The 17,457-nt window shown below is 33.1% G+C and overlaps 2 protein-coding genes across 5 annotated transcripts; one reads left to right on the top strand and one right to left on the bottom strand.

Annotated features, from left to right (window-relative positions):
• Positions 1–11,763: 11,763 nt before the first annotated feature.
• LOC111905707 (LIM domain-containing protein WLIM2b) lies at positions 11,764–14,201 on the top strand. 4 transcript variants are annotated; one of them, XM_023901430.3, is made up of 6 exons: positions 11,764–11,974; positions 12,507–12,691; positions 13,175–13,274; positions 13,366–13,400; positions 13,521–13,610; positions 13,760–14,201. In XM_023901430.3, exons 2-6 carry the CDS (start codon positions 12,557–12,559, stop codon positions 14,000–14,002), a joined length of 603 nt encoding a protein of 200 aa, XP_023757198.1. In that variant the 5' UTR covers positions 11,764–11,974; positions 12,507–12,556; the 3' UTR covers positions 14,003–14,201. The 4 variants fall into 4 exon arrangements, with proteins under 4 accessions (XP_023757198.1, XP_023757197.1, XP_023757195.1 ...); XM_023901429.3 differs by having other exon boundaries at positions 12,504–12,691; XM_023901427.3 differs by having other exon boundaries at positions 12,437–12,691.
• On the bottom strand, positions 13,847–16,067 carry LOC111905705 (probable sugar phosphate/phosphate translocator At3g11320). The gene is made up of 4 exons (XM_023901426.3): positions 15,379–16,067; positions 15,172–15,275; positions 14,848–15,076; positions 13,847–14,768 (listed from the first exon to the last, which is right to left on the bottom strand). Exons 1-4 carry the CDS (start codon positions 15,832–15,834, stop codon positions 14,619–14,621), a joined length of 939 nt encoding a protein of 312 aa, XP_023757194.1. The 5' UTR covers positions 15,835–16,067; the 3' UTR covers positions 13,847–14,618.
• Between the last annotated feature and the right edge of the window lie 1,390 nt (positions 16,068–17,457).

Raw genomic sequence — 17,457 nt, 5'->3', positions numbered from 1 at the left:
GGATTTCAGATTGGTTTTGGTTTATAAAATATGAACCGAATTGTCCAAAAAACCGAATAAACATTTATTATTTATCTATTTATAATTTATATCTATAGTTATTTATTAATTTTGTAATTTATTTTTTCAAATAGGTTCAAAACGTTTCACCCGATAAAAAAAACATTAATATGCATTTTCTCTAGAAAGTTTTGTATCTATAAAATATTTAACTATAATATATCTTCTTATTAGATGTTTATAAATTTCAAATTTCAACTAAATTATTTGTTTTTTCTTCTTGTGTAAAGTTGGGTAATATTATAATTATATGTCGTTTTAAAATGTTTTGGTTTTTGAAAACCGAATTATAAAAACCGATCCAACCGAATTGTAATTGGATCGGATCGGATTTGAATTTAGTTTGGACAATTTGGATTCATGTTTTGAAAACCGAAATCAATTTGGATTTACTTGATCGGATCGGATCAAACCGATCCATCCAAACGAACACCCCTAACTCTCACATCAGTTTTTCTCTTTCATTTTTCTTCACGTTTTACAACCCACAACACACGAAAACCCTATCATTGTCAACTCATTCAATTAAAAAAAATACAAAACAATCAACGTAAAATTTTAAATAGAGTTACCACCACTGGTATCTCCAAGATTCAAACTCTCTAGTTTATTTGGTTACAGTAACCCACTTCATCATTTATGTATATATTCTCTTTTTCATTTTCTCTTGTACCATGTGTTTTAAGACTTGTACCTTAGTTGTTTTGTATTTTTTTAATTGAGTGGATTGAATGGGTTGAAAAAGATATGATTTCCGTGTGTTATAGATTGGAAAAAATGAAGAAAAAAGATAAACAAAAACTGATATGACATTGGTTGGAAAGGAATGACTCCCTCATCCCTTAGGACAATTTTTTTATGTGGATCATCTATTTGGTTTCATTATATTGCATAGTGACTAACACTCTTAGAAATAAGCCGCTAAATTTTACTTTGTTTTTCCTTTACCCTATTTTATCATTTTGTTATCTTTGATTTTGTTATTTGTAATTATTATAGGTTACCACAATACATATACAACGAATCCACCAAAACAATACTAATTGTTGGTGTGACTTATCATCTCCTTTCCACCACGCCCTCCGTCTCTAGCCACCGTTATCTCTCCCCCGCCTCTGTCTCCATAATATTTCATCAAACTTTAAAACTCCAAACTTTTTTCAACTATTCCACTGTTGAATCGAGTTTAAGTCCATGGAATTCTAACATTGAAAACAAATTAATAGTTGTTTTAGTCTCCTCACACATCATCATCATCATCATTATCTCGGATATCATTAATTTCCATGTTATTAGAGTTCTTATACCATCAAGATTCTTGAAAACATCGAAGGCCTAGTAGAATTCTAACATTGAAAACATCAAGATTCTTCAAAACATCAAGGTCCCTTTATCATCGCGTTTAAGTCTATAGAATTATAACATTGAAAATGGAGTTAGAAGGTTTCTCAAAGGGAGGGAGGTGGTGCTGGTTCTTGGTGGTCACAGGCAACGCCGAAGTAGATGATATATATATATATATATATATATATATATATATATATATATATATATATATATATATATATATATATATATATATAAGGGTACTTCTACGAGAATATGAGAGGAAAGCGAGTGAAATGAGAGGAGGAAGTGATGGTTGTAAGGATGGGTTCATGATGGTCATGGTAACCATAATTTAGCCTACGGAAGGTAGTTGAGAGAGAGAGAGAGAGAGAGAGAGAGAGAGAGAGAGAGAGAGAGAGAGAGAGAGAGAGAGAGATGTCGCTTTTTTCTCATTAAGTCAATACGTCTTATAGGTAAATTAAATATCATCCTACATTTTCTTCTTACTATCCTCTTACCCATATTAAATGGTGACAAATGGAGTAAAATATTATCAATTTCATTAAATATGACAATGTCAACATTTGATATTACAGGAGAATAAATAGGAATAAAATGTATGAGAATATAGGTAAAGTGGTTGAATGGGTAATATACTCCTTATTATACAAATTTGGTCAACGGCTGAATTTTATAGAGATACAAGACTTATTGCAACATATGCAACCACTTTAAGCACAGTCAAACAGTTGAAAAGTCAAAGAACCTCTTATCTCCCCTATTATTAAGGTGTTATTGTTTTGAGTTGCTCGTGTATCTCATCAGTTTATGTTCATTGTTCATATAAACTTGAAGTAACGTACAAATACCATTTGGCTTTAATATTCAATCCTTGTGGTGCTACATTTTGCTTCATACAACTTTGGTCACATCTACTCTACGAAATCCTTGTGGTGCTACATCTTGCTTCATAAATCAAAGCTAAAACTAAAACATGAAACTTGATAGAAATATTCAATTGAAAACCATATCCGTTTTAAATGTTTAAATAAAGGTATTAGCATGGAGGAGACCTTTTTGCATGTTTCGACATGAATAACTTTTGACCATTTTCAATTCATAATTGGTTTGATATCATCAAGGACATACAGATAAGCAATTTAATGATTGTTTTTCTTATGTAAATTCCTGATTCCTTAAAATTTTGAATGAATGTTGCAAAAGTAGTAACATTATATGTTAGAGTTTGGAGATAAAGAAAAAGAAAAGTGATGCAAATAAATGAAAATGAATGAAAAAAGATTTAACATTTTACTCATGTTCTCCGATTACAAAAACCTATGGTTTTCCATGTTATCAAATTGGATAAAAATAAAATAAAGACAACAAGGTCGTGTTATCAAAGAAACCTAACATCTAATTATAGTCCGAGATAACGAGATTTGTTTTTTCTTCCACTTTGCATCATCATGTTTTTCCTGTTCAGTGGCGGAGTGAATAGGGAGGCATGCCGGTGCTCTGCCCCTGCCAACTTTTTATTTGACCACCAAATAGACAATTTCAAGAACCATAACAACCATGAATAACCTAAGATCCTAAAAGCTAAAGCCTATTGCCCCCTCCAAAATCCAAATGCATACCCTTAATATAATATTTGAAGTGTTAAATTATATTAAAAAGTTTACCCTTAATATAATATTTGAAGTGTTAAATTCTATTAAAAAAGTTTTACTATATATTAGATTACGAATTCCAATAATATATGCCCTTAATTAATCACGTTACAACAAATCTATCATGCCTAAAAAAATTAGGATAAACTATTTTTCCTTTTAAATCGCATATGTATTATACCTTCTAAAATTAACATAAAAGTTGCATAAGAGATTAATAGAAGAACAATAATATATCTAACAAAAAGAATAGAAATTACAACTAGAAAACATTTAACAAATTATTTAAATTATTTAAATTATGGTTTGCATCATCAGTATTATATTGAAAATATATATTCACCTTATATTCTTTTGTTTTTTAGATCCTTTATTATCTTGAATTCCATATATCATAATTAAGCACATTGTTGACCTCTCCAAATCTAATGTGCTCTCCAAATCTAAAATTCAGAGTTAAGAAAAATGTCATTTTTAACTCCTTATTACACATTTAACTTTTATGTAATGTGTAATGGTTCTTTTTTTTTAAACGAAAAATATAATAAAATAATTTTTAATTTACTCCACTTATGTTCACTGCGGGACTCAAACCCTAAACATCAAGGCGGGAGAGCAACACCGAATACAAATGGACTACAAGCGCTTCAGTATGGCTTCTTATAACCGAAAAGAAGATTTTTATGATCTACAATTGTATTGTATTCAAATACTATTATGGAAGGTTTTAATAATACATGATTACAACTTTAAATGCATAGTAATATCAAAGATTAATTAACGTCGATTCGTCGAACAAACAATAATAATCCTATCTTTGCCCCCGTTATTCAAAAAATCTGGCCAGCCACTGTTCCTGTTTGAACATAAACAATGGCGTGTTAAAGAAAAAAAACAATATATATGTGGTAATTATATTAAAACGATATGACCAATTAAACTCCATAAAGAACAGTGTATTCGTTTCTTATTTCGAGAAATTTAAAGTACATTGCTTTTTAATACGATGACAAATTAATTAATTTATTATTTTATCAGTTATATTTTTTAATATTACAAACACATACTTATCGCTTAAAAGTATAAAATCATATGTTATAAATTTATAGAATAAAATAAAGAATTACCTGTCACGGAGCAATAATGTGTAATTAATTACTAGGGGCACTCCTATTATTATGTCCTGGAGAAAGCACGTTCATGCCACACCTTTTTACATTCATGCCCCATCTTTTAGTAGCCATTATCATTTCGATCTCAACAAATCTATAGTTAGTACTCTAGTACAATTGGATTGACGAACAAAGGTACACACACAATAATCAAAACGTCATTCATTATCAATAGATCAAAATGTAGAACATGTTGTCATTTCGTATATATAAAATCGTGAGAATGTATTGTCGAGACGTAAACCAAAACTATTATGTGTTGTTATCATGGTGAAAAATGCCTAAACTAAAAAATAATTTAGAGTATGTTGTTGCGAAAAGAGAATAAATTCTCAATGATGCTTATATAACTTTAGTAAAAGATTCTATATAAATTATGTTTTAAGATATATAATTAGGTATCGTGAACCATTTTTATATTCAAAGCCTATATTATAGAGTATAACATATCAAGCATCTCAAAATGCATGACTAGCTTTCAAAATACTTTAAGTCCTTTAAAATTTCTCAAAATTAGAAAACAATAATGAAATAATATGGTTGAATGATTTCTCTGTACATTAAACACAGTTATAAATACATAATACAAGAGGGTAAATAAGGAAATACAATAATAACTATAACCGCTAATAACCCCCCCCCCCCCCCCCCCCCCCCCCCTTCAAGCGAACGGGTGGCAGTCTTATGCCCAAATGATCTCAAAATATTTCAAAGGCAGGTTGAGGAAGCAGTTTGGTGGAGTTATATGCCACTTGGAGTTTGATAGGAACAAATTTTGTATGAAGTTTCTGAAACGGTCCAAAATCAAATGCAAAAAGGGTCTAAAACTCAAACAAGGGAGATCTAAGCTTCTAAAAAGAAAGATTAAAGATTTATAACTCAAATATGTGCCAAATGGTGATGATGTTCCGGATCTACAAGCTCACACTCCTCGAATGAAGCTTCAAGATGATCTCTTTCCTTCAAAACACTAAAATGCACTCAAAATGACCTTCCAAGCTCAAGAACACTCAACAATGGAGTTAGGGTTTCATGGAGGTTGATTTGGGACAAGAGGGGTGCTAATAGAAGAGATCCTTGGGACATAATGTTCTTTAAATAGTGCTTAAACCCTAAATATTAGTGTTTTGGGTCTGGACACGTACGGCACATGTACCCACTTCGTACGTCGCGCGTACGTGCATGACATACGCAATTCATTTATTATTGTACGCCCAGCATATGGCACACCTAAGTCTAAAATGGTTAAATCCAATATCTTCAAGGCCCAAGGAAATCAATTAAAAGGATAACCAAATTTAAATAAATAAATACCTTAGAATTACCAGGTGTTACACTTTGGTTCGGTTAAAGAGGGGATTATGGAGATTTTGGATGAGCGTCTGGGCACGTTATGCACAAAGATTTTGGGTATTGTGGGTAGGGATGAGCAAATGAACTGACCCGACTGGAACCAGCCCGAACCGGAACCGAACTTGGTGGAAAATAGGAACCGAATCGGACCGTCGGTTCTACCGGTTCCGGTTCCTATCGATTCTTGCAGTGTCTTCAATGTTGGAACTGTTCCTCGAGATATAGCAACATACGCTTTCGGTTTTTGCCAATTCTACCAGTTTTTTCCGGTTCTACTGGTTCTGGTTCCTACCGCTTCCCGGTTCCAAAAATCCATAAGAATATCGTCCCAGTGTCGGACCGACCGGTTCCATCGGGTTCCGGTTCCGGTACCAGTTTCGGCCGGTTCCCCGATCCATATGCTTATCCCTAATTGTGGGGGCTCACACTCTTTCCTTCCATGAGTTTCATGCTTGTGGAGTTCTCGAGCTCTTTGGGGAGAAGGACCTCATTGCTAGTAGGAGGTGTTTAGCGGACATGGTGAACGTTTTGTGGACGAGCCTCTACCCTGAGGGGTCGAAGGTCAGATTGCTTCTTGTTTTATGAGAGACAAGGTCCGAGATTGGTAGGAGGAAGTGGAATTCGTTTTGGGAGGCGATTCCATTGAGATGATGACTTAGGATGAGTTTGTGACCCGGTTTAGGGCAGAGTTTGTGCCAGCTATCGGGGTGCAGCAGTTGGCGAGGGAGTTTCAGGACCTCCGCTAGACAACAGAGATTGTGGCGGAGAACACCTTTGCGTTTAAGGAGGGGCATCTTTTTGTCCCGCGGTATGCCGCAGATGAGGAGATGAAGAAGAGAAGGTACCATGATATGTTGCGAGATGATATCCATAAGTTGTTAGCTTTTCAGCTTGTCGGGCTTTGGAGAACATGATAGCTAGAGCTGAGAGCAGGAGATTAAATTGGAGCACCTCAGGAAGAGGAAACCAGAGGAGACCCAAGACTTTTGATCAACGAGTGAAATGCCAGCAAGGCCGATATCAGTGCAGCACGTGCAGGAAGCAGTACGATGAAGTTTGTCGATCTAGGGGTTCAGATTGCGACAAGTGTGGCAGGATTGGTTATGTCAACAGAGATTGTTCGTCGTACTGCTTCCCGCACGTGTTGCACTGACCTCCATCCCCACTTTATAAAGTAATATGACGTTGGTTATTTTTGAACTTCTTTTTTTTCAAACTTTATCCAACTTTATTCATTAGAATGATTCTAACAACTTTATATTTTCATCCCCATTTTATGGTTATTTAACCACCTTCATTTTTTTAACGGATTTAACCCACCTACATATTGGGGTAAATTTTAGACCCCATTGAAGTTTTGGCTACAATTAAGGAATATGACGTGCGGAGCATAATATCATTACCCGTACGGGCCCCATTAATTCCTTTTGTGGCTTTAGTCCGATATTTTTTTTATCCAACAAACATTGTTTTCCTTGTTAATTACCCCCCTTTGAACGAAAGCCTTTGGTTCAATAACGATTATCGAAACATACTTATATAGTTATATATAATATATAAACGTACTGCATACATATACATTAACATCCCCACAGTCAAGAAATCGTAAGGCCTCGGATGAAATGTTGAGATTGGATAACAATAACACAAAGATTTCTGCATTTATATTTTAAGGTTTATTATTTTCAATTTAGTTTTTAAGGACTAGAAGCCACAATTCTAGGATATTTCATATGGCAGACTATTACAAGAAGAATGCCACATATGCAGTTTTTCACGACCAAAAATTATCAATTAGCTAGCTACCGTAATCTTATGATATTAACCATACGCAATTTTATAAGTTTGCTAATATTGTCAAAACGTCTTTTTTGTTAAGTAATTTATAAAACCTTTTGTCATTAGATAGTTTTCATACTAATAAATGAAATTTTTTTTACCATATGTCACATTTTCATTCATTTTGATACATGTAATTTTGTTGTTAATTCTTATAAATTAATTTTCACTTGTCATTTTGTGGTAATTTTTTATTTTTTTAATTAAATATCTAATTTTTAGGTTATAAAAAGTAATTAATGTGTCATTAATTTGTTTTCTTATATTTTCAAATTTTATTATGTTTCCTTCGATATATATACTTCAAAATTGACATGTTTATTTCAAAGTTCATTGTATAGTCTATATAAAAAAAATAATTAAACTTTGTTGTTTTTATTGACAAACTAAAAAAATGTTATATAGTCAAAATATAATTAATTTTTTGTAGTTTGTTTTATTAGTATAAATTGAATTATTTATTTTATTCATGATTTTGTTTGTATATATTTTAAAATTTTATTTTAAAAAATAGTTAATGTTTACACTTTAATATTTAATGTTTTCTTTAAAAAAATACTTAGTGTTTATATCTTCATATAAAAAAAATTTAATCAACTTGTGAAATACACCGGTTTCACACCTACTTATGTATTATTTCTACATCATAATAGAAATTAGTTTAGATTTTAGTAATTAAAATATTAATCTCTCCCGTATTTAAAATGAGTTCAAATGTATGCAGTTTTTTTTCGTGGGAAATATTTTGTTTGAATATTCTAATAGTTTGAGCTGTAAAGAAATTGCAAGTTTGTAATCTGGCCATGTTTGTCCTTAGACTCGTAAATAAACAAATAAATAAAATCCAGTTAAGAAATTCCATTAATGTTGATTTTGTTGAAGACAAGTAATCTAATATAATAATACCCTTTGCTCTTAATATATATATATATATATATATATATATATATATATATATATATATATATATATATATATATATATATATATATATATATATATATATATATATATATATATAAAATAAAGTTATGTCAAATTAAGCTATTATATTTAATTTAAACAAAGGACAAAAATAGTATTTTTGGTTTACAAAAAGAGACAATAGATGTCCCAATGAGAAGTTTGTTACACCGGTGGTCCCTAAAATTTGAAAATCTTTCACCGTAAGTATTTATGGTTAACTCCCTTAAAAAGTAAGGGTTAAGTCTATGAGATTATCAATATACAATTTCTAAACTTCAAACTTTTTTAAAAATGAATAGTACAGCGATCGTAGCGGTTTTCTTAATTTTTCAAGGTTACAGGTGTGAGAACTCATCTATAACAATAGGCTAAGCCGTCCATTTATGATTGTGTCACACACCCTTCTCCTAGCCACTAGAGCAATGGTGGTGTCATGATTCCAACTTGGGCGGATGGGATACATATATGAGATTTGTGGCAAAACAATTTACACGACTTCATAACAAGAACTTGCAACACGCTTTTCGGAATTACTCACATCAACGGTAGAATTAGGGAGCATGTTACATAAAGACATTGTGTGGAAACTACATAAACAGAAGAAACTTATAGAGGAATTGACGTGCAAAGAAGGGTTGTTTTACTACTATTATGGAGAGGCAAGAAGGGTTATTTCATTATTATTATGGTGATGATTTTGGTATGGTGTTATGTCATGTTTGTGTGAGATAGATAGATAGATAGATAAAGATTTGTCTTTTTCTTTTTTAATTATATATCATTTTAAAAACTCAAAAACTTAAGAAATGATACATAAGTAATTTTTCATGAACATAACCCGTACTTTACCCTTGCTTTTTTAATGAAGTATAAAGCTTTACGGTGCAAAAGTTTAAAATCTCAAAGACCATCAACTAAACAAAATTTCCACATGGACTATTGTGGTCTCTTTTATGAATTATAAGGACCATTTGTATAAATTTGTATTTAATTTAGAAAAACTTACACCATTGGTCCCTGTGGTTTGATGAACTGGTTGGTTGACTTGACTATAAGTAAAAAAAAACTTATAGGTGGTTTTCTTTGTTGTTTCAATTTCTTGTGTGGTTGGTCCATATAATTTTATTTTGTTCCATAATTAAATTAAATTACTATTGTATCCTTATTAAATTATATTACATATAAATTAATTTTATTAAAGAAATAGTTAGATAAACACCACCTATCCCCAAATTCACTTACTCACCAATAGAAATCCTTATAACTATCGACATTCTATCATTTTTATTCCCTTATAAGACAAGTATCACCAAACTCTTTTATCGACAACAAGATTTATGATTGTTGGAGCCACCTCTACTATTGACCAACATCAACATCATAGCTAACGATGTTGTTGCCTCGTGTTTTCTCTTATTCATCTCAATCTCACTTCCGGCCAATATCGTCTTTAGTCATCACCTTCCAACAACTTCGACCATCACCTTCGTTGTCTCTAACCATCACCTCCATCATCTTCATTGTCTCTGACCATCATCGTCTCTTTTATCTAGAACCAATTTCGATAGGTAAATATCTCACATTCACCATAAAATCATGTGGCACCACCTAGTACTCCTTCTCCTTGTTAATTCCCCTTTCTTCGTGTTGATGGAGGTTATATTTGGGTTCAGAAACTTGCAACTAATTCATCTTATTTGGGTATAGAAAACCTATATTTTGGTTTATTAACCTAAGATTACCTAAATTTGTATTTGATTCATCTTGGTCAAAGGGTTTCTAATTGTAAATATGATAGTCATCTAGGTTTCTAATTTCTTTAAAGGGATAGTCATAAGGAGTCACCTATGGTGTTGGAAGGGAGAGCATCGGAGGTTGCGGGTTTTGCTGGGAAATTGACCGGAATAAGGAACAATGAACAACGGGAGGAAGGGGTTAGGTTTAGGGTAGGTCAACACATTTTTTTTCTAATTTAATTAGTTAAAAGAACATGAAAAAAAAAGTCCAAAATAAGTTAAGAAGAATAGAAAACAATGACCAAAACACGCAAAAAAGTTGAAACTATAGGGGCAATGCATAGACATTTTGATAGTTGTCGCTAGGGATGAGCATGGGTCGGTTTGGGTCGGTTTTTGGCTAAAACCAAACCAAACCATAGAAAGTCGGTTTTTCGATTTTTAAACCCATATAGGTTCGGTTTTTGCCTGGTTCGGTTTTTCGGTTTTCCGGGTTGGGTTTATGGGTTTTCGGTTTTAAACCGTGGGTTTATGAGCTCCTATTTTTTTTTCTAGTTTTTGGGTTCAAACCTAGTGAAAATACGTTGCGATAAATAGTATTGTATCTACTTTAAATATACCAAAATAAAGAGTACGAATTCTAGTATTATAAAAACATAAAAATGTTTAAAATATCAAAGTTTAACACCATTAACAGTTTATTGAAAATAAACATAAAGTATTAAAGAGATAAAGTCTAAAGTCTAAAACTAAAAGTTTAAAACATAATAAATAATATATATGTGGGTCGGTTCGGTTTTTATGGGCGGTTTTTATACGTCAAAACCGAACCAAACCGTTATTTTTCGGTTTTTGTAAAATTCAAACCTAAACCGTCGGTTATTGTTTTGGTTTCGGTTTTTCGGTTTCGGTTATATCGGTTTTTTTCGGTTTTTCGGTTCGGTTTTTGCTCATCCCTAGTTGTCGTTCTATGTAAGTTTTGACAAACCAAAACCAAAGAGACCAATTGTAATTTTATCATTAGTTTATAAAAGGATTTATAAACCAAAATAATATATTTCTTTGTTCTTTTTTATTATTATGATACAAAAGGAATAATCAACAATGTAAAGCATTTTATGGTTAAAAGTTCTTCTTCTACGGGTTCTACCCAGATTATGACAGTCTCTTTCTTGAATATTAAAAATAAAATAATATGTTTTTTCCTTTATTTTTTATGGAAAAGGAAATAAAAGTAGAAAAAGGAGAGTGTTTGGTCAGCATACGTTAAATGAAATGGCGACAAACAGCCAAACATGAGCCAATGCGTTTCCAGCAAAGAAATAGAGGAAATTACAAAACTGGCCCTGTATTATTGATCTTACAAATATTTTGTATCCGTATTCCATAGCAGTTAGAGTCTTAGAGATTATTTATTAACTAACTAATAAAAGTTAATAAATCCATCAAAATTAGATACTAGTATTACTTTTGTACCAATGGGTATATGAGTATATCCAAAGATCCGTATGACCTATATGTGAAAACTGAAGTAAAATAGGAAACTTCTGCATGTTGGAGATACATAAGGGACCAATTTTGTAAATCAGTCAAGAATCTTTCATCTATTTCATTATCATCATCTTCGCTCCATCCACTAACGCTTGCAAAAAGCACATCTCTTCCCCAGCATTGGTTGATATATATATATAAATATCACACAGTTCCCCAAAAAAACCCATTTCTTTCCGCTGCGTCTATCCTTCTCAGACATTCCCTACAATTTGACCTCTGAAAACAGAAGGATTTTGACTTCGATCGACAAATCCAACTCAAATTTCAACAAAACTATCTGAATTTATCACAGGTATGTTACCAATCTAATCTTTCTTTCAAAAGATATAACATCCAGCAGTTTATGTTCGTAGTGCTTTCTCGAGATTGATGATACGACCAAACCCAACTTTTTTTTAAAATATAAAGCAAATTTGATTATGATGGGATTTCAAAATAGTAGATCTTTTCTGCTATTGATGTTCATGTTGTTCTTAAAATTGACGATTCCAACATAACCCCAGTCATTTCTAAAGCTAGAAGCAACTTTGATATGATGGGGTTTCGAAATAGTAGGTTCTTTTCAGTTTTCAACAATTAATGTTCATATTTTTCTAGAAACTGATGATTTCAACAAGCCCGACTTTTCTTTGAAACAAACGCAACTTTAATTAGGATGGGGTTTCAAAATCTCAGATCTTTTCAGCAATTTATGTTCATTTTTCTATCAGATCGGATTGGTAAAGTTGAAAGCCTTTAGGATTTTCTTTTACAGGTGTTGGTTCAGATTGAATTGAATTGAAAAGGGTATAAAGGTTTCACATCTGATTGGTTGTTGACAGTAGGGAGGTAGAGGAAAAGATCGAGATCAGATCCATAGGGGAAAAGGGCAATTATGTCTTTTACCGGAACACAGCAAAAATGCAAGGCTTGTGGGAAGACTGTTTACCCAGTGGAGCTTTTGTCTGCTGATGGTATTGATTATCACAAATCTTGCTTCAAGTGTAGCCATTGCAAAGGTACCCTTAAGGTATGATGATGATGAATAATTTTCTTATAATGTTTATTTCATATGATCTATATTTTAATTGTACGATAATTAGTTTTGGAATTTATGTAAATTGTGTTGATAATCATTAATGGCGCCTGTAGATCTAAGATATTTGTTCAGGGAACATTATTTTAATTAACATTCCTTGTGATATGCTTGTCCATTATGAATTAAGATAATGAAATGGGCACAACTACATAGTTTATTGATAATCAAGAATGGTTGACTTTCAGAACAGTTATAGTTGACTTTTCTTTGCAAACTATTTATCATTCTTATAAAATGCAGCAAGAATTGATGAGTTTATACGAAATTGTGGAAATAAAAAGATAAATCAAGAATGCAAGTCTAACCTGTTATAAAATCTAATACCAATGAAAATTGTTTTGGATTTGAATGACATTGCAACGATTTTAGACTAAAGGTATAATGGCATAGTAAGTAATTATAGTTACATTTCAGTTGAGCAATTACTCATCAATGGAAGGTGTGCTCTACTGCAAGCCTCACTTTGAGCAGCTCTTCAAGGAGAGTGGAAATTTCAACAAAAACTTCCAATCACGTATGCTTTTTTCATCCTCATTTGCTTTTTGTAGGTTCTTTTGATCATTTTTAGTTTGAATCTTTGACGGGTTGTCGGGTTTTTTTTACAGCTGCAAAGGCGGCTGAGAAGTTATCTCCAATGCTGGTAAAATTTCGGTCTTTTTAACATAAATATTAGGCCATGATTTTTTTTTCTCATTAAATGATGTTTACGGGTTAAATGGTGAAAAAGAAACAACACCTAATTATATGATTATATGTGTAGACAAAGTCACCAAGCAAAGCTGCTGGCATGTTTTCGGGGACTCAAGAGAAATGTGCTACTTGTGGCAAAACTGCTTATCCTCTCGAGAAGGTATGTTATAAGGCTTATTCATTTCATGCTTAAAAATCCATAAGTAAGGTATGAGGTATCAGGTTTACATTGTGATTACCTCCCACATGTTGGCTGTTGGCATTTGTCCTTTTTTTTAATATTCTGATTGGTATTGTTATTTAATTCAGGTAACAGTGGAGAATGAATCATACCACAAGTCTTGTTTCAAGTGCTCCCATGGAGGCTGTTCTTTATCTCCATCAAACTATGCAGCATTGGAGGGGATTTTGTATTGCAAGCATCATTTCTCACAGCTCTTCAAGGAGAAGGGGAGCTACAATCATCTCATCAAGTCTGCATCCATTAAGCGAGCATCAGCAGCATCAGCAGCAGCAGCAACAGCAGCTGCAGCTTCTATCCCAGAAGTTTGAAGTTTGAAACACCTACAAATTCATGATGTTCATCTTCTACTTACCATTTTCCAACAAAGTTTTCGGCTTGTTTTGCTTGTGTTTGTCTTTTATTGTCGTTTGATGAGTAAGCTTTCCTTTCGACTTATTGACTTCCTTTTGTTTGATTGGTTGGTTCCATGGGTGCCCATATTTATCTAAACATACTACTTCCTCTGTACTTGAAATTTAGTTGCCACTTACTATTTCCCATACACTCAAAACTCTCTTTTTTCTTGCGTGTTTCTTATGGTTTCAAAGATACCACCCCAGAAACAACTATTGGATAGATATAATCATGGAAAGGGGGTATCCAACACACCCTAATCTTGGGATTTTGAAAAGTTTTTAAACAGATAAATCACTACAAACTTGATATGATGTAGTTTTGTGGGATTAATTCTACAACTCTTTTCCATAAAGAATGTAACAAAAACTAATAAAAGAAGAATTTTCTCTAATAGGGGCAAGTCTAGAGATGTGTTAGCCTAAGGGCTTCCTTGCCAAAATTGTTCCTATCAATGCGGTGCCCTTGAATGCAGAAGCAAAAAACGAGTCAACTCAGCTTAAGTTAAAAGTTAAAAACAGTAACATTTTCTCATTTGGAGCTACGTTTCTTAACTTCTCCATAGAGAATAACACCAAGAACTGTGAGTGTGTAGCCAGCCATCCCAGTCACAGAAACCGGATTCCTAAAAATTAATATTGAGACAACTACTGCTACTGCTCCCTTTGCATTTCCAAGGACCTGAACCAATCAAACCAATTATAAAAAGATGAAAATTTTTATAAACTTTTGTAAGTGTCAATGACTCGATGATCCTAACCTGAAGTGTAAGGGCGCTTGTATGTTTTGTGACCAAAAAATTGGTTAAATTCACAAAGTAAGCAAGTGAAGAGTTGAAAATCAAGAGCCAAATGATCCCAAAATCTTGTCTAGCGAGTGCTATTGTTATGCCAACCACATTCTCTTCCATGTACATTGTTGCTGGAAGCAGGAGTATGACAGCAATAGGAGCCATGTACAGAAGGAGATTCATGGAGTTCAGCTTCTCACTTAAGCAAAATAAGACGTATTTACTCGTCAGATATAACAGCCTTGATACAAATCAATGGACCTTGATAGATTATGGTAATGAAGAAATGTTTACCCTTCAGAAGTAAGCAATATCCCTTGTACCACGGTTTTGAGTGCTCTGGCAGCTGTCGCACCAACACACATTATGAATCCAAACAGATTGAAACTTGGCTCGCCCTAAGAAGTGAAATTAGCAAAAGAACATACTTAAAATCGGAGCTGATTTGACTAATTTCAGTAGTTTCTTATCGAATTGAAAAGAATAGAGATGAAAACATACCCCACTGGCGATAACAACGCCGGTGACAACAGGAATGAGGGTGATAAACGTAAGCCAATCTTCACTCTTTAAAGTCATGAGGTACGCAAACACCGCCGTGAAAAATGGCGTCGTAGCGCCAATTGCTTGATTAAACGATACAGGCAAATACCTAAGCGAGATATTACCACTGACAACGGAGGCACAGAAGATTAGACTCAAAGCAGAGATTTTAACGAATTGAACACGAGATCGGATGGTCTGCAAAGGGACTATTTTCATCCATGCAATGGCGATGTAGCTGAGCAAAGCGCAGGAGGACATGTGACACATTGTAAGAAATATTGGGTACTTGAATCCGTAATTGCTTAGCAAGTATTTGTTGAGTAACAACACACCAATGTTCGATGAGTACCATGCTGATACGAGCCCTAACGTAAACAATTTGCTCGATGGTGGGCTCTTTATTGCCGACATTTGGGAATTGGAAACAGCAAAAAGGAGAGTATAATCGGTTGCTGTGTTCCTCTTTGTGTAATTACTAACTAGTGCACAGAGCGCAATGAAACTGGAGGAGAAAACATCAGGGGGCCAAGAGAGGGAAAAGAAGATGAAATGAAATGAAAAATAAGGAAGTGAAAACGTGAGAAGGATAGAGTAGGAGGGGGTGGTGGGTCGCGTTTTGAGGACTGACGACGATTATGCTCCGATTGAGAGAGAGAAATATTAGAAGTTAGAAGTTAGAAGTTAGAACTATTATTTTTCTATTAATTGTATAAATATTATGTATTATAATATAATATTGTTTATTTGTTTATAATATTAACTGTTTTAACACCTACACAGCTACATCTAGGGATGTAAACAATCAGACATTCAACAAATCATTCGTGAAACGTTCAACCGAATATTTGCTAAATTCGATTTGGGATCAGTATTCTGGGAAAAATGATGGAATAGAACGCGATAGTACTCGATCCCAATTTCAGGTGAAAGTGGGAACTGAGCACCTTGTTGAATCTTTGGAATCAGTTCGGGTTTAGGTACTGGGATTCGAGCTCGGTAATTGATCTAGTGTGCTCATCTCTAGTGATACTCTAACACTGTTATTTCGTTTGAAGGGAACAAAATCTCACCACTTCATTAAAACTTATTAATTAATTTTATCTTATGTTATTTTGTTAATGTTTGCATTCTGTCGCCAAATTAACTAAATTTACAAAGAAATGAAACATAAAAACCAATTTGAGATGATTTCATAAACTCAACCAAATTTGTAACTACTATATTTTCTATTTTTGTAAACTATCATATTTGTCTTGTGTAAGAGCCTATGTATATAGTCATTTTGACACAACAACATACTTTGTAAATCCGTTTATTGGGTAAGGGGAGGTAGAATGCCAACAATTTGTCTTGAAGATTGACTGATAACCTCTGACATGTTCGTCGTGATGACCTGTAGATGATGCTAAGAAGGAAAAACATGTCAAAGTTAGGAGTAAGGTAAAACATGATGTTAAAAGTGTATGTTTATGAGCAAGATTAACATTGAGAAAAGGTTGCTTTACTTGAGTCATAATTGTAAAACTATAGAGTTAAAAATTAGTGTTTTTAGTTTTGGGTGTATTGTGTATTATGTTAATAGTGCAGGTATTGAAGCTGATTTAAAAGAACTTGGAAGCATGCGTGGATCTATATATTACGGGTATGGTTAATGGGTTGAACTGGATGTATATATATGGTTAGTGTTCAGATTAGCAAACACTTAATCGAGTTGATCAAGTCTCTTCGTTGTCTCATCTTCGTCTTCTTCATATTAGGGTTTTAGTTGAATCTTGTCTCGTTTGTTCTGATTGAATGTTTTAGATGGAAAACTTTGTAATCTGTTCTTGTAGTCTATTTTGTTTGAGGGTGAGTGTTATGTAGTGAGGTTTTGGTTTGTAAGTTCCTGAAAACCAACTGGATCTTATTAATAAAAGATCTATTGATGTTGTGATAGATTTGTTGGTTTAGTTTTTAGCATGGTATCAGAGCGGGGTTATTCCTGCGTCGTTCGTTGATTTCTCGTTTTTTGAGTTAGGGTTTTCAGATCTCGTT

The sequence above is a fragment of the Lactuca sativa genome, chromosome 2 (genome assembly GCF_002870075.4).
Source record: "Lactuca sativa cultivar Salinas chromosome 2, Lsat_Salinas_v11, whole genome shotgun sequence".
NCBI classification, from domain to species: Eukaryota; Viridiplantae; Streptophyta; class Magnoliopsida; order Asterales; family Asteraceae; genus Lactuca; species Lactuca sativa.
This window is presented reverse-complemented; position numbering and strand designations above follow the sequence as displayed.